Source organism: Euprymna scolopes, chromosome 17 (genome assembly GCF_053919585.1).
Source record: "Euprymna scolopes isolate OS-2025 chromosome 17, ASM5391958v1, whole genome shotgun sequence".
Classification (NCBI taxonomy): Eukaryota; Metazoa; Mollusca; class Cephalopoda; order Sepiida; family Sepiolidae; genus Euprymna; species Euprymna scolopes.
This window is the reverse complement of record NC_136498.1, coordinates 17,424,662-17,446,055: the sequence shown is the minus strand read 5'-3', so window position 1 is coordinate 17,446,055 and position 21,394 is coordinate 17,424,662. Positions and strand designations below refer to the sequence as shown.

The following is a 21,394-nucleotide window of genomic DNA, read 5'->3' as shown; positions in this document are numbered from 1 at the left end:
TTGTTTTCTGATTATCCTTGAATTTTTCAGTAATCACCCATCTTGTGGATATTGTTTTTTGACCTGTGTATGGCACACATTCAAATACTTCATAGGTGTTCATGTTTTTTATTTCTTTATGCTTGGCATCCATTACAGCTTTCGACTGCTCTTGTTCAGCGGTGAGCAGGACTACATTTTCCTGTTCAGTATATTGGGGCACTTCTCTCCAATGATCAATATGATTCCAGTTGATACAAACTTGATCCTCGTTTTCATCCTCAGGTTCTATATTGATCCAATGACTATATTTGCCAGTTGATTTAGGCTGTACTGACATAACCTTTCCTTTCTTCCACTCCTCACTTCCATTTATTTTATAAGTTATGGTCTTATTTCGGCCAGGTTTTTCAGTCTTATCTCTTAAACTGGTAGAACTATCAACAACTTCTTCTCTGTCTATATCTTCACTTTCTACCACTTGATTCTGCAACTCCTCCTCCTCAACTGGAAGGTATTCATTCTTCCCTTCTGTAGTGTTTCCCAGCATTTCAGCTTTTTTTGTTCTTTTTTCGTTGTTTTTATTCACTTTCATCAATTGGCACGGATGCATCCTATAAAATGCTCCGCCATGTCTGATTAAGACAAACTGGCCTTCTCTGCCTAACACTTTTGCTGGACCACGCCATCCTTTAAAACCCTGCCTCCGATAATAGATTTGGTCTCCGGTAGCATAATCTTCATCAGCATAAGTTCTGACATTAGACCTGAGAGCTCTCCTAATTCTCTCACTGGACTCAGCTTCCAAAAAGTTTCTCCTTGCACTATGGAGAGCATTTAAATTTTTTCTCACCATGTCACTTGTAGTAGAGGACTCCATAGCAGGTAACTGGTCTGTCAGAATTGAGGGTGTATTTACATTGAAACCGAATACAAGTTCATTTGGACTGTGTCCAGAGTAATTGAGGAGGGCATTTTTTGCACAAATAGCCCATGCCAAGGCAATTTCAGGTTCACACTTCTCATCGTCAATTGTTTTTTTCATTGCCTCAGCAACTATCAAATTATGACGTTCTACAGTACCGTTGCTGAATGGACTTTCTGCGGCAGTAGTACAGGTCTCTATGTTGAGTTTTTCATTCATCTGTCTATAGTGTTCGTTGTTGAATTCACCCCCATTATCACTCAGAAAACGAACAGGAGATCCGAAATAGGTAATCCACATCATAAAGATGTTTTTGATGATCTCCTCCTTCTTCTTTGTTTTGATCAATGTTGCCGCTGAATACCTGGTAGCGGCATCAATGAGATGTAGTATCCACACCTCATTGTGGATGAACTCTTTCAAATCCATGCAAACTGTGTGATTAAATCTATTGCCAAGAGGCAATCCCACAACCGGTCGCAGTGGAGCTTTTTTAAATCTAAGGCAAATTTGACAGTTTTCACAAACCTCCTCAATCGCCTTTATAAATTCCTTGTCATTGAATTTGCCACTTTTTTTAACCAAGGAAACAAGTTTTTCCTTCGAGGCATGAGCAAACTGTCGATGAAGTTTTTCTGCTTTTTTTTTTTTTTTCTGTGAAAGAACACTGACCAAAATTCTGAACATGTAATACAATGTTCTTAGTACCACTATGATCCAACAACTTATTTGTTAAGGGGAGACAATAGTGCCCTGAAGTTGTGGTCTTTAGTTCAATACATTTATCAAAAATCCAGCACATATCTTTCCGGAAATCTAGCACTATTCCTGCTGTCTTCATTGATTTGTGACTTAATAGAAGAGGCAAGTCGTTTTTCACAATATCTGCTTCGATATAAACTCTTATACCTCCGAGTGTAACCGGAAATTTAGCAACTTTAATTGCTGTGACAGCCACTCCATCACCAAAACAAAAACTCCGGTCTGAGTTCGTATACTTCACTAGTTGCAGGTCACTTTCATTTAAAGTATCTAAATAAACATCAAGCCACACTTCGCCAGCCAGTGTGCGAGTACAAGCAGAATCCAAGACTGCCATTCCAAATGTTTCCTTTACAAGATTTGAGATTTTTTCATTTGTACTGTTCAAATAAATATTTTCTTGAATGAACAACGTAAAGTGTATTTGTTCTGTCGCTTTCGTAAACCTGGGCGTATTTCTAGGACACTCTCTAATTAGATGGTTCGGAGACTGACATTTGTAACACAACAACACGTTTCCACTTCGGTCACATGGATTAGATTGTCCTCGACGAAAACGCCTTTTGTTGTTACCCGGTTTAGAATAATTATAGTTGACGATTTCGGGCTCTGATTTCACTGCCGGTACATTTTCATCACGATAAATGTCACCAAATACTTTCTTTATCGATTCCTTCATGTTTTGATACGTCAAAACAGAACACGTTGTCCGCGCTAATTTTTCGTTCTCTTCCGATATGTTAACCGCGTTCAAAACAAGAAAAGCTTGCACTCCTTCCGGTAGAATAATGTAGAATTTTTTTAATCTTTGGTACAAAAACTCATAACGAACAAGAAAGTCATTTATACTGGTACCTGACGGTCTTTTATAAGTGTAAAATTCCTTAAAAGTCATGTAAGCGCGCGTGTGTTCATCCTTTAAATATATGTCATCCAGTTTCTTTATTAAGATCTTCAAGCCATCTCGTCCGCCGATGTCACTTGTTGGCAATTCACGAACACATTCTCTAATATTCGGTGGTAGCGTCAAAAACACTGCTGGCCCTTTTTTTTCCTCAGAAAGATCCGTGAACAACGACCACATTTCAACGTCTTGTTTCCAGTTCTCGTAAACATCCTCCCCCTCCAACAATGGAGGTTGTTTGTTCGAAGTTGCCATATCCGATATCCGATCTGTCTAGTGCTACAGACAAGCTGTACAAAAAAAAAAAAAAATTTTTTTTTTTTTTTTTTTTTTCGTTTTGTCGCACACAGAGGGATATCTCTGCTACCATTTGTTGAGACACTTGTAGTCTGTCTAAACTGTACGAACGAAACTGACTAAACCAAGATGGCCGACTCCTATTTATATCACCACAAGCAAGGGAGGTAACCAATGTCTACATTAACAGATATCAGCTAGGCTCTAGGTGTGTGTATGAAATCATCACTTTTCTACTCACTAACATTCACATCTTAGTCGTCCGTCCCAAATTAGAAATTATCCTCAGCCGTCACAAACTTAAGACTGTCCGTAAACTGTCATAAAACTGATTCACATTCCTAAAACTGTCTGTAAACTAACTAAATATATTGACCTCTATATATCAGTCATGGGCACACCTTGATTAACAATCCTACTTGTGAACACTTTTTGTGCACCTTGGTGAGCCCCCCCCTCCTTGTCTTTCTACTAACCTCATTTCCTATAGCTTTTGTTTTACTGATCAACTCATTTCCTCATTTTGTTAGTTTTTCCTATCTTTTTCCTTCCTAACACTTCGGCACAGGGGTATCCATAATATCACAACGTAAATACAACTTTTCATAAAATAAATTATCAGTTGATTTAATGTAAAAAAAAACAAAAAAACTGGCACATGCAAATGGGAATACACCCATCATTAAATGTCCTAGAATGTGAGGTTAAGTTGACAGTGACAGCAAAATCCCAGAATTGTCATTTACAGGTGGATACATGGACATCCAAAAACGTTATATAAATTAGCCCAAACTGAGGCTGAATCAACCAGCAAGTTCCGGAGATTGATCCCTGTCAATTCTTATGGTTCCTATACCCCTCTCACTCATTTACCACCACCGATAATAAAGATATTGAATTATATTTTTAAATATATTTCATTAAATACGATAAACAAATTCTGTCTGTCTACTTTGATTTTCATCCATTCTAATTTCCTTATGTATTTTGCTTTTTCTAGAGAGAACTGGCCGATGATTCTGTCATACTCACTTTTAATTGTAGTACTTTTGGATCTAGATGGATCCAGTTCGAGGTGGTTCTCAGTAAAGACCATGGTGCTTAAATATTCATAGGTCATAATTGTTTTATTTTTTGTTTTGTTTTGCTTTTACAGGAATCGTGTGCTAGTTACAATATAAATAAGGTACCATGTTAGTATTATAAGCATTTAAGTATGTTGTAACTTATCAAAATTTATTTTGTTAATGATTGACTTTCGTTTTAATGTGCTTCTAATATAAGCACCTATGAAGATGGATCAGAAAAGAGAGATAGAGAGAAAGAAAGAGAAAGAGAGAGATGAGGAGTGAGAAAGAGAGAGGAGGAAGAGTGAGAAAGAGAGGAGGAGTGAGAAAGAGGAGGAGTGAGAAAGAGAGGAGGAGTGAGAGAGAGAGATAGAGAGAGAGAGAGGATATGTGAGAGAGAGAGAGAGAGGACATGTGAGAAAGAGAGAGAGGATGTGTGAGAAAGAGAGAGAGGATGTGTGAGAAAGAGAGAGAGGATGTGTGAGAAAGAGAGAGAGGATGTGTGAGAAAGAGAGAGAGGGAAAGAGAGAGGATGTGTGAGAAAGAGAGAGAGAGGATATGTGAGAAAGAGAGAGGATATGTGAGAAAGAGAGAGAGAGAGAGAGGATGTGTGAGAAAGAGAGAGAGAGAAAGGATGTGTGAGAAAGAGAGAGAGAGAAAGGATGTGTGAGAAAGAGAGAAAGGATGTGAGAAAGAGAGAAACGGTGTGAGAAAGAGAGAAACGATGTGAGAAAGAGAGAGAGAGAGGATGTGTGAGAAAGAGAGAGAGAGAGGATGTGTGAGAAAGAGATGATGTGTGAGAAAAAGAGAGAGGATGTGTGAGAAAGAGAGAGGATGTGTGTGTGTGTGAGAGAGAGAGAGAGAGAGTGTGTGAGAAAGAAAGAGAGAAAGAAAGAAATAATTACATGTGTGATAGTCACTAGAAAATTGTTTTTTTGTTTTTTTTTATTCTTAGTTTCTAACCACACCAAATAATTAAGTCACGATAATTAGTGCTTTTGACAAAATATAAATTCCAACTTTTTTTTTTCATTACTACCTGCTTTACAACATCTATTTCATAGAAAGTTTTAGGGAGTTGCCAATCAACCATAAAGGTCATCGATTTTAGCTATTAATTAAAAACTTTCTGCTTAAAATACATTCGGGCATGTGTACGGCTTCTAATATATCCATCGTATTTCCTGAAATACATTTAAAAGGGGGAAAAATGTGGCATAATCAGTTTTATTTGATTGTTTAACTTTTTTGAGTCACACGTTATTTATTGCAATAAACCAAACTTTTCTTCAATCATTTAGAATGAATTATGAATTGTAATTTGTGAAATCTAATTTTTCTAGTTACAACTCGGTTACAACTCACAAATTACACAAATTACACAAATTACACTGGTTAAGAACAACGAGTTGAGATGAAGACAAATATTTCTTGCATATTCTTTGGATCTGTTAAAATCCACCATTTTTTATTTGCAAAAATGTTCCTATTTTTGTCCTTTTATGACAATAAGACCTGAAGATAATATTCCAACTTGCAACAAATATTTGTAAATGACGCACAGATGTCACTTGAATGCAAATTTTGCACAAAAGAGACTGCAAAAAAAAAAAAAAAAAAAAAAAAAAGTGACATTTAAAAGTAAGATAAACATATGTTCACAGTTTGGCTTGTAAACATAATATTTTTTTTATTCAATTTTCACCCGAAACAAGGCACAGTGCCATTTTGAAGTAGGGGGCTACTATCGGGACATAAGTTGCAGGGATATTATGAAGGGAGATGAGTAGCAAGATATCTGTTCACATTACACTTGAACTTCTGCATGTCAGTACAGTTGGGAAAGCAGGAACCCGGAAGGGAGTTCCAAAGTCTAGCAGTTTTAGGGAAGAAACTACTGGTGTAGAAGGCTTTTTTACACCTAAGGTAGGATTTAGCTACTTGTCGGGTTTGTCGGGGATATTTCAGCCACAATTTAATGCTAAATGACGGTGTCTATATATGTGCACATTAAACGACATGTTTTTTTTTTCTTTTTTTTTTTTTTTAAACGGCCTGGAGGGTTAATGAGTGTACAGTGGTCAATGGGACAATACCATAGTAATCGTTAGTAATGGAAATTTGGTAAATTGGATTATTTAAGGGGACGGCTCATACCGAACTTGTTTACATTGGACTTGAAGACAACTATATTGTAGTCAGCTGGAAAGCCGGGAAACAGAACAGAGTCCACAGGCGTGTAGTTTAAAGAGAGAAACTTTGTTCATGGAATCTGCATTTAAGTTCAGGTACAGATAAATAGTGGGGGAAATTATTGATAGTGGTTTGAACTAGATGAGTGTTTTTCATGAAAATTTGGTGAGGGAGGGACCATAGATGGAAGCTCAGACGAACACTTGCCATGAAAATAATGAAGAAGAATGAAGATAGAGCAAGGACAGGCTCACAATGTCTCTTCTGTGGGAAAGAGGTTGTAGGGGAAGAGAAAAGGGCATCCCGCACTAGGCTATAGGCTACAAAGTCTATTTTGAACTCTGTCATGGCAGGATAAGTCCTTTCTAGCAGCTCCCGCCCACATGTGGCAACAGTATTCCATCCTTGGACGTACCTGACTCTTATATAGGTAGAGATTTTGAGAATTGCATCAGCAGTGAGATATCTACTGGAGTAGTAGAAGGATCCCACCATTTTTCCAGCAGCCGTGGCAACAGATTTGATGTAAGTGTTCCATTTCAGATCAAGAGTAAAAGCCAGACCAAGAAGCTTGTCAAAACATTGAGCACCCCCCCAAAAATAATTGATGCCAGACAGGAATCATAGCATTGATGATGTAAAGATAGAAGCTTGGTTTTAGATGCATTAAAATAAACCAGCCACCTCTTACCCCATTGTACTACGTGATCAAGATCAGAGGAGAGAGAATTAGAGAGAACTTGGTCATTTACTACCTTTGATGGTAGTGTCGTCAGCATAAATGTCTACGAATGATCTTAGGATGTGATTAGGGAGATCATTGACGTAGATTAGGAAGAGAGTTGGGCCCAGAATGGACCCCTGAGGAACTCCAGCATTAATACTGTGAGCTTCTGATTTCATCAACCACTACTCTTATGAATTTAGCAGCGAGAAATGATTTAATAATTGAGAAGACATTTCCAGCTATACTATAGCTGGAGATCTGGTGAAGTAAACCTTTATGCCATACTCTATCAAAGGCCTTTGATATATCAAGAGCAATTATCCTAGAAAAAAAGACTCCGTGGAGAAATTTGCTAATCCTATGAGATATAACCGTTAGCACATCTGTTGTAGATCTAGCAGAACAGAAACCATAGTGTGTGTCACTAAGAATGTTATTTTTGCTAAGGTGGTTGACTACTTTATTTAACACAAATTCCAGCAACTTACTCATGACACGCAGGAGACTTATTGGTCTTTACTGAGAGGGAGATGACTGATCACCTGAATTTGTAAATACGGGGCATACTGATGAGGCTTTCCAGGGTGTTGGGAAGCAATTCTCCTTAAGTCAATGCTTAAACATCTTTGTAAGTATGGGTGCTAGTTCTGGTTGAAGCTTTTTTAGCACTATAATTGGAATGCTGTCAGGGCTGGTTGCTTTACTGGAATCAAGGTTTTTGATTAGCTTGGCAACATCATGCACAGATATTTGTATGTCACATGGTGTGTTTTCAGATACAGGAAATACAGAGGATTGGCAGCCCTGATCGCATAGGGTAGAATTAGCTGCAAAGTCTTTGGCAAAGAGTTTGCCTTTGTCTGATGCTGACAACATTACCTCATTGATGATAATTTGGATGGAGCACACGCTTCTGTTCGGGGCCATGTTTGCTATTTGCCAAAACTGGTGGGAAACAAGCTGCTGCTCAGCTACTTTGAACTTAACGGACTGAACATAGATCTCTCTTGCATTCTTTATTACTCTTTTACAGTGGTTGTTGGCAGTCCTAAAAGTGGCTTTACTCTCAATACATCTATTATATTGGAAGCAATGGAAAAAGTGATTTCTGTGCGCAATGGTAGCAGCACATTCTGGAGAGCACCATGGCTGGCCGTTAGGTTTTTGTTGGAATATTTTTTGTTAGGTTTTTGCTGGAATTGTTTTAAGGGTATGAAGAGATCTATACCTACAATTAACCATTCCGTCAGGTCTGATATGAATGTACGGAAGTTATCCCAGTCAGTCATAGAACATCGATATGCTGTACGATGGAGAGGTACATCTGAGGACTTATTACATTTTGTTTTTATCTTAACTGAAGTGGTTGGAAGATCCCAGTGGAGGCACAACAGAAGATGAACGTAGGTCAGGGCAAGTTGTGAGAAAAAGGTCTAGGAGACTTGCATACTGACCATAACTATTGGGCACACCGGTGGGTTCATGAACAATCCGAGTTAGATCATAAGCAATAGGAAATTCAAAACATAACCTCCCCTCATCTGTTTTGTTTGAGTGGGCTAACCAAATTACATAAAAATACACTAGTTTCATTTCAGGTACACCTCCATATTTTAATTACAATGGATACATTTATTCCAAAAATAATATGAATTGCATCATATCTTTTTTAAATATATTAATGGCTATATGACGTTATAAAAAAAAAAGTCTCACTCTTTCACAATGCTATGACTACCGTGTTTGAATATATGGTTAAGTGGCAGTTTTAGTTGTTTAAAACTGCTTCAAAGCTTCACAGCTCACTCATTTTTCGACCAAATTTCAAACAGTTTATTCTCAGCTATATTGTGGAAAAAAATATTTCTTTTATACCGTCATATAGCCAAGCATATTTGAGAAAATTGACCACATCCATCTGCTTATCCTTCAGCTAACATTCGCGTATGTGGAAACTTCAATGTTCACAATGTGGAATGGTTAGCCCACTCAAACAAGACCGATGATGAGGGGGAGGTTCTGTCATGATTTCTCCATTGCTTATGACCTCACTCAGATTGTTCACGAACCCACCCGTGTGCCCGACACTGACAGCCAGTATGCGAGTCTCCTAGACCTTTTTCTCACAACTTGCCCTGAACTGTGTTCAGCTTTCGTTCTGTCTCCACTTGGATCTTCCATCCACTCTGTTGTATCAAGTAATATAAAAATGAAATGTAATAAGTCCTCAGACGTACCTCTCCATCGTACAGTATATCGATATACTATGGCTGACTGGGAAATTTTCCGTACATTTATATCAGATCTACCTCTACGTGCCATGTTTAAAAAGGATGTGTTCTCTATAGTATCAGACCTGATGGAATGGTTAATTGTAGGTATAGACCGTTTCGTACACTTGAAAAAGTTCCAGCAAAAACCTAACAGCCAGCCATGGTTCTCCCCAGAATGTGCTGCTGCCATTGCACACAGAAATCACTTTTTCCATTGCTTCCAACGTAATAGATGTATTGAGACTAAAGCTGCTTTCAGGACTACCAGCAACCATTGTAAGAAAGTAATAAAGAACACAAGAGAGTTGTATGCTCAGTCCGTTAAGTCCAAAGTAGCTGAGCAGCGGCTTGGTTCCCACCAGTTTTGGCAAAAAGCAAACAGGATCCTGAACACAAGCGTGTGCTCTATCCCAACTATCATCAATGGACCAGAGGTCATCTCGTCAGCATCAGACAAAGGCAAAATCTTTGTCAAGAATTTTGCAGCTAATTCTACCCTTTGCGACCAAGGCCGCCAACCTCCAATATTTCCTCCTGTATCAGAAAACATGCTATGTGATATATAGATATCTGTATGTGATGTTGCCAAGCTAATCAAAAACCTTGATTCCAGTAAAGCAACCAGCCCAGACAAAACGTTTACCTCCAGCACCCTTACTAGTGACATGGCTACAAGGATAGACATAGAAACAGAAAATTTCCGCCATCTTTGCCAACTGTTCGCGCAAAATACTGCCAACCTAGAAAACAGCTTTTTCTTCTCCCTTTGTCAGAAAAATCACTCATTAAAAAATGAGGACTGAGGGACAAATAAGAAGAAGCGAGAGTAACAGGAGCTGCTGATAACGCATACACTGCGTTTTCTACTCTCCATTAAAAAAAAAAACAAAAAAACTATTAAGTATTCTACTTAATAAAAGTCCAACAGACGTTTAAGGGAAAGTATGGTGATAGTCCAACAGATGTTTAAGGGAAAGTATGGTGATAGATTCCCCTCTCACGAACTAAAAATGAGTACAATTTCGTAATCTATTTTTGCAATCAACTCGGTAGATAAATAAACATTTATGAACGAGAAAAAAAGCTAGTATTTAATAAAACAGAAATACATAAATTAAATACTGAAATAAAATGTAGTTATAAATATTTGAATCTAAAAATAAAAAGTATGATTAATATTGAAATCACTTATCTCAACAAAAACACTTCCGTCTCCAAAATGCAAACTGTAGTTAAGAATTTAAGTTTTAACAGCGTTTAAAAGATTTTTTTTTTAAATTAACCGTTAAAAGAAAAGCGTGATTTTATTCTGAACTTTAGCTAGTCACGTTTTAAGAAACTTATGATATAAAAGAAAAGTGGATGTAAAAATAAAAAAATTTCATTCAAGGAATCAAGGGCAGACAACCGACCTTCATTTAAAATATTTTTTGTTGTTTTTGGATAATGTCAGAAAAACAACTGAAACGTAAAATTTAAAACAAAACAATAATTTATTAACAGAATGTGCATTTTTTTTTTTTTTCAAAAAATAAAATTTTCAAATAATGAAAACATTATTTTAGAAGGGAAACATTATTTTATAAAAGTTAAAAACAAAATTTAGAGAACATTAAGATGGCTTGGGCTTTCATTTAGCAGTAAAAACAACAAGAAATTTATTTTTTTATTTTCCTCCCAAAAAAAACAAAAAAACTACTTGATCAATTTTTGTGATTTTTGGAATTTACTATCTTAATTCTCTGACAAGTAGGTACATGATAAAAGTTTTTCTTCATCTTTGTTTATCGCCATAAGTGCCAATCTGTAAGGTTTTTATATATTTGTTTATGAAACTCATTTGTTGTTTATTTGTCTTTTCTATTTTGAAATTAATTGTTTGCTGTTTGTTCAGAGCAATAAAAAAAATTTTTTTAATGGAATTTCAACTAAAAGTAATGTTTTCTAAATAATAGTCATGTCGAAATTAGCAACGTATTACTACATTATTACATAAAACATTTACTTTCACGATCCAGTGATCTGCCATTATTTTGAAATACAACTTAAACAGGGGGTGTAACTCATGGTTTATTATTGAAGTAAAACATGCAGTTCCTTTGAAAGCAATTTTAATTAATATGTAACATGGCGTCCGTATAAGAAAGTCCACAGCAGACGTAGGACAGCTGACTAGTGAAAATATTCGAAGTAGCACACATACAAATTAAATAAGTGTGCATGCACTGACGTCAATTGAAGGTGGTCGAGCAAAAAAAAAAAAAAAGAAGTGCATGCCGAAAGATGGGCATATGAAATTGAGGGTGAGAAAACGCTGGCTATGGCCGGCATGAGGTGGTGGAGAAAAAGACTTTTAAAAAGCATGTTATATAGCAGATAATTAGATAATTAAATGCGTTATTGTTGGAAGAACCACAAATAAATCCATTTCATTTGCAGTTAAAAAAATACTATTTTTTTTATTTCTTCCCTTATTTTTTGTTTGTTCTTTTGCAAGGGTAACAGACAATGCATGGGTCCGAGAGGTTTGATATGTAGCGACGCAGTTAAAATGTAAATCCTACATTACATATATTTATTTTGGTGCCGTAACCAGGATTTTTTTTACAAAAAAAAACAAAAACAAATAAAATAAAAAAAGAGTGAAAATAAAGAAAAAAGAAAGAAAGAAAAATAAATGTTACCACGGAAAAATGCAGTTGCAAATAAGGGACATAAAAACAAACTAGACCGAGGGAGAGAACTTAAAACAAAAAGTCGGGGAGTACAATTTTTTGCCCTTTTTCTTGTCTTCTCACTTGAATTTTTCTTTTTTTCATTTTTTGTTACTCAAGGATGTTATGTGTGGACCATAGTTTTCCCTCAATGTTATTTTCAGTACTAAGGGTGAATGTTCTAATCTATGCATTATTTTGAGGGATATTGTTTCATACTCATTTTAACATAGCAAATAGCTTGTTTTGTTTTAGATAGGAATTTGGAAAGAATCATTTGACTTAAACATATTTTTGTAAATTTTTATTTCAATTTTGTGGATGATTTCTGTCTCTTGGAACGTTACAGTTTTTAAATTCTTTTCACGGATTACTAAAGTTATAAAATTTGGAAAAAATTTACTTTGTCACGGACTGAAAGACTGAAATAAATGTTTAAAAAATTAAAAGGCATGGAAAAGTAAATATAATGGATATGTTTAGTAAGTACTAAAATAAGAAATAAATAAAAAAAAAAATAAATCAGAGTTTATTTCTATAAAGAGTAGCAATTTTGTTCTAGGCCTATGAGTTTATAATTGAATATTTATTCTGCCATTGTGAAAAAGGATTATATTAAATATAAATAGGACATTTCTTTAATTTTTTTTTAATAAGAAACTGAAAAAAAAATAAAAAAGACTTTAAAAAAAGACATGCCGATTCTTAGCATGGACTATGCTGAGCAACTTATAAAAAATTTTGATTTGAAAAATTTTTTAAATTGTATTTTTGTATATCAGTATTTTGTTACTTCAATTTAAATAAATACCTAACACAGAAATATTAACAAGTCGTTTTAATTTGGAAAAACATGGAAAGCAAAACTGCATGGTGGTCAAGTAAAAACACTTGACATGAAGGAAATTATTCTTTAAAACTGAAACTCTGTATGGCGATAAAGCACAGCAGCTTGCATTGCTCGACGACAATATCCCCAACAAACCCAACAAGCAGCAAAATCCCACCTCTACACTGTAGAAATCCTTAGATGCCATAGAGCCTTCTACTTGGATAGGGTTTTCTCTTGAACTGCTGCACTTTCGAATTCCTTCCTGTGCCCCTGCTTCCCTGATTGTACTGATATGCAGAAATTCAAGTGTAATATGAACAGACATCTCACTGCCCAACCCCATAAATAGTATCCCTGCAAATCTGGTCCCAAATAGAAACCCTTCACGATTAAGTTGCCCTGTCCCTTGTTTGGGGTGAAACGACAATAATAAAAATAAATAATACAAATAAATAAAGGCCCGAAATTTGATACTGCATGAAACTGTTTAAAATTTATTATTATTCCCACCCAGATTAAGGTTTAGTGGTAGGGAGAGGGTGTATGTTTTGTTTTGTAATAAGCAAACAATAAACTCAGTGTTTATCTTCTATATATATAAAAGGCAAAATGTGTGTGACCATTTCGTGTATGTCTCGCAAAGGCTTCTTTCGGTGGGGTTGGGGGTTTACGATCGTTTAGAACTATTTATATACCCGCTAGATAATAATATCTAGGATTTGGGAACGTGGGTCGCCTCTACATTTATTTACGTCGACTTTTAAGAGATTCGTGCCATTTTGCTCTGTCGCCTGTTTGTTTTGCGTTTTAGTATAAATAAAGTGAAACTAAATTCAATCTGTGAGTTTTCGGCATCGCACTGGGAAACGTCCAGAAGCAATCAGCTTTGATCAATGTGAGGACAAACTCCTCTTATATGAGACAATTGCTGGGGGAGCTTGTTTCCCCCTCCCCAACATCTGTTGGGGAAAAATCAGTCAAAGTTGGGTAAACAAACCCAAATGCAAAAGTTAACTGCGTGACTTCTATTTGACCTCATTAATTAGGTCACATAGAAGCAGCAGAGTTAACTTATTGCGGCCACCTGTCAATACTTAAATAAATAAATTCAAACGTGCTTCCGTTGTATGTCGCCATAGCCCAGTGGTTAACGTCGCAGGGTTTTTTTTTCACACTTTCATTTCCAACTTTGCCTTAAAGGCTCGGATTCGATCCTCATACTCACCTACCAAAACTTTTTTTTTTATTCTAACCCCCCCCCCTTCCCGGAGGTTTGATTTACCCAAAACCACACGCACCTCAAAATACCTGGGCATCGCCGGGTACCCTCCGCTAGTCTGTATATAAAAGGCAAAAGTGGTGCACGCGTTTTTTTTTCAGATAGGTTCTCGGGAGGGGTTATTATTTTCAAGAACTTTTTATATACTCCCTAGATTGTAATATCTACGATTTGTGAACGGAGATCGTATACCTTTATTTGAGCAACTTTATCTGTTCTGTCACATGTTTGTTCAGTTTTTTTCATATAAAAGCAAAACTAATCAAAAGTTAAGACAGCTTCCCGGCTTTCATACAAGGAATGTCCAGAAAGCAATTAGTTTTGATCACTGTGGGGGAACCCCCTCATATCAGACAATTGCTATTCATTTGGACACTACTTGTTTGTGGGAGTTGGTTTTCTCCAATATCGTGGGGAAACAAATATGGCTGGCGGAAAGCTGAAAGCTTAACTGGCTTTCAGCCAAACTACGTGAGCTCATTCACTTAACTTTCACTTTCTGCATGTCAACTTTTTGATCACTAAATTTTAACGCTTTTCACTTCCTGTCACGTCTTAGCGCAACGGTAAGATCTCAGCTTTTCTTTCACTTTCTTTTCTGCCTTAGTCTCAGGTTTGAAGTTCGAGCCTGCCTGCCTACCACCACTTTTTTTTTCAAACATAAACCTACAAACACTCAGGCAATGTTGGGCACCCCTGCTAGTCTATTATATAAATCCCACCTGTCTGTTTAAATGTATGTATGTATGTTTGTATGTCCACCTAAAACTTTCGACAGAGGCGACGGATTTTCACGAGATCGGTATAGTTTTGAAGCCCGACCCTTTGGATGACAAATATCGAAAAATTGGCTAAAAGCATTAATTCCTTCACATCAACTGGACACTTTTCTACAAAGAGGGGTCGCTTTTTTCGCCAACATTTTCGAAAGTCATCTCCTCTTTTTGATTGACTAGCCTTAATTTAAACCTTTGCCACTTCCGGTTTGGCGATGGACGTAACAGCAAAGACGTCACCTTTTTTTTCACATTCTTTTCTTCCTTCGTGTAGTTTGAGCCTTCCTGCCTACTTCCACTTTTCTTTTTTTTTGCTCAACACACACCTCTAAACACCCGGGCACCCAGGCTAGTTAAAAATAAATTGAATTGTCAAAAATAAAATCAACTAATTTACTCTGTCACCACCTTGAAACAAAATTTTTTAATATAAGTACAAATAAAAGGTGAAGCCCTTTTTTTCTTCCCTGCAATCTCTTTCCCACAGAAAAGACGTTGTGAGTCTGCTCTATCGTTATTTTCATAACAAATGCTCGTCTGAGCTCCAATCTATTGTTCCCCCATGTAAAAAAAAAAAATCCCAAAAAGAACACTCGATTAGCTACAACCACTATCAACAATTTCTCTCACTCTCTATCTGTGCCTAAATCTAAACAAAGCTTCTTTCATAGAACAGCCTGCCTGTGGAATATGCTTCCTAGCCGATTATAATATGGTAGACTTCAAGTCCAATGTAAACAAATTCTTTTGGAGCTATCCCCTTAAATAATCCAAATTCTACCCCATCTACATCTACATCATTAACGATTACTACACAACCACCTTATATTCATTAACCTTTATCCTTGAGTGGTCTTCGGACCTTGATAAGTAGTGACTCCCACATAAAAAAAGAAGAAAACTATCAAACAAATTTGCGTGTCTGTGTTTCTTGCCAATGTGTAACTTAGATAAATACACATTGGATTTTTTTTTTTTCTTGGCATTCATCAAGTTTTATCTGTGTTTTGTTTACAGTATCACATCAGCTAATATATGGGCTTGATGATGAATGCCCTGGAAAAGTCACTTCTGATTAATGTTTATCAGTTTTGAAACATACAAACGAACTTGGATGTTTTTCAGAATAATAGAATATTTTAAAACATTAATCAGAAGTGACTTTTCTAGTGCATTCATTCATCGTCAAGCCCAAATATCAGCTGACGTTTTATTGTAAACAAAAAAAATGGAACTTGATGAACGCCATTTTTTTTTATTCACTAGTAGTTGAATATTTTAAAAGTTTATAGTCGAAATTGTCTACTCCTTTAAACTTCCAATTTCTGCTGTCCATTTCGCTGGATCATCAGACATGATCAAGCGAATAAGAAAGCCATGTGAAGGGGGGGGGGGGGCTTTTGCATTATCTGAGATGAAGCTAATCATTGATCAGAAGCGACTATATCTTGCTTGTCACCATCATCCCGTCTGCGGAACAGAAACCGGAAATTATAAAGAGCAGACAGTCTTGACTTTAACCATAAAATATATAATAAGGGAAAACTAAAGGAATCCTCTTAAAAGTAAATGTGACTATATTTTGAATCATTTTTCTCTAATTTCTCCAACCGAGCAATGCCGAGTAAATATATTTATATTAGTAATAAATAAATTTAATGTGTCCAATTTTTTTTTTTTAACTCAGTCTGTTAATAGAAGGCAACGGTTCTCAAGTGGTCAATAATACAAACTAACGACCTGAGTATCCCAAATTCGAATCCAGTTCGTTCGACAAAAATCACTTTCACTTAGGATTTTGGCAACCTCCCATAATCCCAGATGTCTTTCTAGAAAAATGTTGGGGAAGCAAATGTCAACAATAGAATCTTCAGATTCATTCGATATGATTGTAGAGGTATAATCTAACCCAAAACACCCAGTTACAAGACTGGAGTGGTCTTGGCGTCACACCCCCATAGAAGTAGACTCACCCGCTTGCATGAGAGGCGAGAGCGAGCTACTTAAACAAGACATTCCTGCCACGAGGGTACTTTCAAATATACGTCGTCTTGCCGACACTTTACAATGATGACGATAGCGTTTGTTTGTTCCAACACCAGTTTCAATGCAAGGCAAAACTAATCGCAAACATTTGTCCCTATAAAGCAGAAAACTTCAATATAACAATATCATTAATATCAAACCAATGAAATTGAATGAAAAATAAATTAAAGGAAATCATTTATATCACAAATTTCCGAAAAGTGAATTCATGGCGCATTGTTCAACGCAGAATTCAATAGAATAATAATAATTTAAAACCAAAACAGTTTACAAAAGATAAACAAAAGAATTGACAGTAAAATAGGCATTATTTTTAAGATAAAACAAACAAAACAATGTGAATTATCTGGATTATTTGGACTACTGTTCTCATCTCGAGTGTCATTTTTACAGTGTTTGATTGATGTAACCTCCGACTTTCTTCAGATGTATCTTGTCAAACTGGGGAATGTTTCTGTTGAACTTGAAAATTTGGACCCGTGGCGCAGTGGTTAGAGTACTTGGAAAAAATCAAGTTCAATTCTCAGTGTGGGGAACCGAAAACATACAATTGCAAATTACTTAGGACCTCTATCCAGTCATGACTGACAAAACGAGAGCATGCTACCCCCATGACGTAAATAAAGGGTTCCAGTCGAAATTCTGTCCAGATTCCAGAGTTCGACAAGATGCACTTGAAGAAGGTCGGAGTTTACAACGACCAAAACGTTTTAAAAATGACACTCAAAATGGAAATAATACTTCGAATAATTCAAATGACTAATCCTCATCTCATAAATCTAACAACTTGTACACAAGGCCAATAAATTGGGAGGGGGAGGATACTGCTGGTCTATAATCTTTTCTTGAACTCGATACTTTCACCAAAATACTGTAAGAAATTCCATTTACATTCGCCATCTTTTTTGTTTAGGCCGCCCACGCAGTTTGGTGGTTAGCCGTGTTTGGTTAATTTTGAATGAGTCAAGTGAATTGCTTGGCACCCTTTTTGTATCATGCTTTTATTTTACAGTCTAAGCAGGAACTCGGCAAGGGATGGACTCCAATTCAGCAGCTCCCACACATGAAGGGAGCTACGTCAATTTCTTCATGCTGTATCACCAAACTGTTGGTGAACAAAGGACCACATCTCTACAAGCAAAGACAATTTTATATTGCTGAAATTATCCTGATTACAGGATGACATTCATGAACATTTCTTCATGTTTTATTTACCAAATATTGGATCTTATCTCAATTCATCTAGAGTACCAAGCGGCTTTCATTATGCCTAATTATAGGCGCCAATATTCTCGCTGAGTCCACCATGAATATACATGGATCCTTTCGAGGAACAAAGAACTAACACTCCGACAATAAGAGTTCATACTACCGGCTCTATGCTATAGAGGCAAAACCGGCCACCGTATTGCAAATGGACTATACCAGAACCAATAAACTTTCATTTACTTTTGAATAAATTTTGAGTTTGAAAGGTATGGCTTTTGTATTTGTGGATTCTTTTGCCTCTGCAGGAAGTAAATTGGGATGTGATAAATAAATTCTTAGAACACTGCATTTACTCTATGGACTTGACTACTTAGGAAATCCAGTGTTTGATGAATTTAGGTATTTTTTAGGAATAGGTAGCCAACGGGTTTGTATTACTGTACACATAGATTCGAAAAAGTTGTCAAGAAACAAATATATAAAAAATAAATGTTATCAAAGGAAAGATAAGTTACTTTTCTACCCAATTGGATATTTTTTTAGTGTTTATATTTAATGTAACATGTTTATTCAACTCGAAAAACATAGTGTTTACCGATATATTTGAAAATTAAAAATGGCGCCCGACTCTCCCTTGGATACGGTAAGTTTGGGAAAAGGAGTTAAAAATAAAAAAACTGGACAAAATACTGTTAGAAACTCGTTCAATATATGTTACTGTGACATAGACAAAATACGGATAAAAACCCACTGAATATATGTCGGCCTATGTCACAGTAACATATATTGAACGAGTTTCTAACAGTATTTTGTCTAGTTTTTTTTTATTTTTAACTCCTTTTCCCAAACTTACCGTGTCAAAGAGAGAGTCGGGCGCCATTTTTAACTTTCCAATACATCGGTAAACACTGTATGTTTTTCGAGTTGAATAAACATGTTACATTAAATAAAAACACTAAAAACATATCCAGTTAGGGAGAAAACAGTTTAATCAAGACATTAAAAAATGAAAATATCTTAAAAAGGTTATAGTGTACACGTCCGTTTTGAACTGAAGATCTCCGAAAAAAAAATTCCCTTAATTTGATCGAGTAGTTTTTTTTTGTTTTGTTTTTTTTACATCGGAAAAAACATGTTTTTATGAGAGCGCGTTGAAAGCAGATCTTGGATTTTAAAAAAATTTTGTTTGGAGTTTAGAAACGCCACGAGGAGATAAATAAATTTAAAGCGCCGACACTCCCTCCCCATCTTTAATACTAGCTTTTCTTCCTAAAAATCGAACCTTTTACTCGGTATCATAACAAATTGTTTTTTTCGCTGTAAAAAAAAAAAAAAAAAAAAAAAAAATACTTGATGAAATTAAGTACCGAGAAACAAAGTAACTTATCTTGTCTTTGATAACATTTATTTGTTATACATTTGTTTTTGACAACTTTTTCGAATCTGTGTACAGACAGTAATACAAACCTACGAAGAATAAACACTATACAAATCAAACTGTGTATATATATATATATATATATATATATATATATATATATATATATATATATATTGTTTTGAGAGTTGTTGTTTTTTTTAAATCCTAACCCAATTTTAAACCAACTAAATCAAGTTTAGGTTTAGTTTGCAAAATCGGTTTAGTTCAGTTCGTATTGTGTAGAAGCCTCGGAATTTGATTTTTTTCTCTCTCGTTCGTTGGATGTCTATTCCTCAAAAGCACTGAATTTTATTTCCCAGAAAATGTTCAGGTGTATGAATGTGAATGGGGGAGGGGGTTGCAGAACAACTACCCCCTCTCTTTTGAAAAAAAAAAAAAAAACTTAATAAAATGAAGTTAGTAAGACCCTTTTAATACGGCCTACTGGTTTGTCAATGCAAAAAACAAGCATGTTTCTGATACTGCATTTCATCTTTACTGTCCTCGATCAATTATGGAGAAATCCTTCTCAACGGAGGCAATTTAAATTTTTGTTTCAATCCAGAGTGCTTCTTTTGAAGGAGCTGGATTTTCCTCCTCCAAAAATCGAACTTGTGTCCTATCTCTCCTCTCGCGGAGAGGCAAATAAATGGGAGCAAGCAGGTATAACAAACAGTAAACAAATTCCAGAGAGCGATGACTACACATACACACATGTCATACAAAAAAGAAGTTCTTTACGACAACAATAAAATAAAAAATTCCGACAACAGAACAAACGAAGGAGGAAAATGGTCTTTCTGGGTTTATGTTTTTAAGTAACTTTTCAAGACAATAAACAGAAACAACGACTAACAAGTTGAAATAAAAACGTACAAACGGCAAAGGTAGACGAAATGGATTGTGTCCTTTATGGACTTCCATATTATCATTCGAACACTAATTTGTAAAACACTAGATAACGAAAAAGGGAGATTTAAAGACTACGAGACCATTTACAGAGCGTTAGTGTCGTTCGTGGCATTCGACTTTCTTTTACTTACATTGTCGGCTGGTTGCACGCCATTATCCTGTGACATAAGGACGGAACCGCTGCAAGAAGAGTAACTGGCCGCTCCGCCAGTGGCCATGTTTACAAACATTAATGCACACGGCAGCCCCGCACATAATAAAAATATTACTTTAAACTATGGATGAACACTCGTGTTATAAAATAAAGAGTGTTAGCTGCTTTTGTATTTCACCTGTCAAATATCATTTTTTAAATCTAGAAATTATTAAATAAACAGAAAGTATTTAAAAGCAAACCAGAAGAGTAACCGACTAGAAATAAGCAGCAAACGATGTTCAATCAGATTCCGTTCCTGATATTAAAAACTTCCTGTGTTGGGTCGCTTATTCTTCTGGTTTGCTGAGTTTTAATACTAATTTTTATTTAGTTTTTAGTTTGGTTATGGTCAAGATTGTTTGATTCTTTTGGACTTCCGGTTTCTGCTCTGCAGCTGGGACGACTGTGACAAGCAAGATATGGTTCCGTCAGATTAATGATCATCATCCTCTTGAATATCCTCCTCGCCATGTTAAGAACTGATTTTTGTCCGCTCGAACCAGATTTAATTATCCCGCAAATTGGACAACAGGAACCGGAAGTCAAAAATATAGCAGACAATCTTGACTTTCGCCATTAATTTATGGGTAATTTATTATATTGTTTAGTCAAAAAAACCCTTACTAAAAGTTATATTATGGCTAAAGCTTAACATCAGGAACTAAACCTGGTCGAACACCGTTTGCTGTTGGCCTTGAGTCGGGTACTCTACTCTGGGTAAAGATAAAATAAAAACTAAATTGATCAGAAAATTATTTGATGAGCATATACGACCCCTTCCCACTTCACACACACACACACACACATTTAAATTTGGTATATTCAACCATACCCAATTTTCTTGACAGCAAAAAAATTGCACAGTACGTATAGATCTTTGTAT

General features: G+C 35.9%; 1 protein-coding gene across 2 annotated transcripts in view; it reads right to left on the bottom strand.

The window, feature by feature from the left end:
* The window catches only part of LOC145296699 (E3 ubiquitin-protein ligase TRIM23-like), a 70,175-nt gene extending 49,630 nt beyond the window's left edge, over positions 1–20,545 (bottom strand). For both annotated transcript variants that reach the window (XM_080142676.1, XM_080142675.1), the window contains exon 1: positions 20,447–20,545. In XM_080142676.1, the coding sequence (XP_079998802.1) occupies positions 20,447–20,545 (99 nt within the window). The remainder of the gene's footprint in view (positions 1–20,446) is intronic.
* Positions 20,546–21,394: the final 849 nt, after the last annotated feature.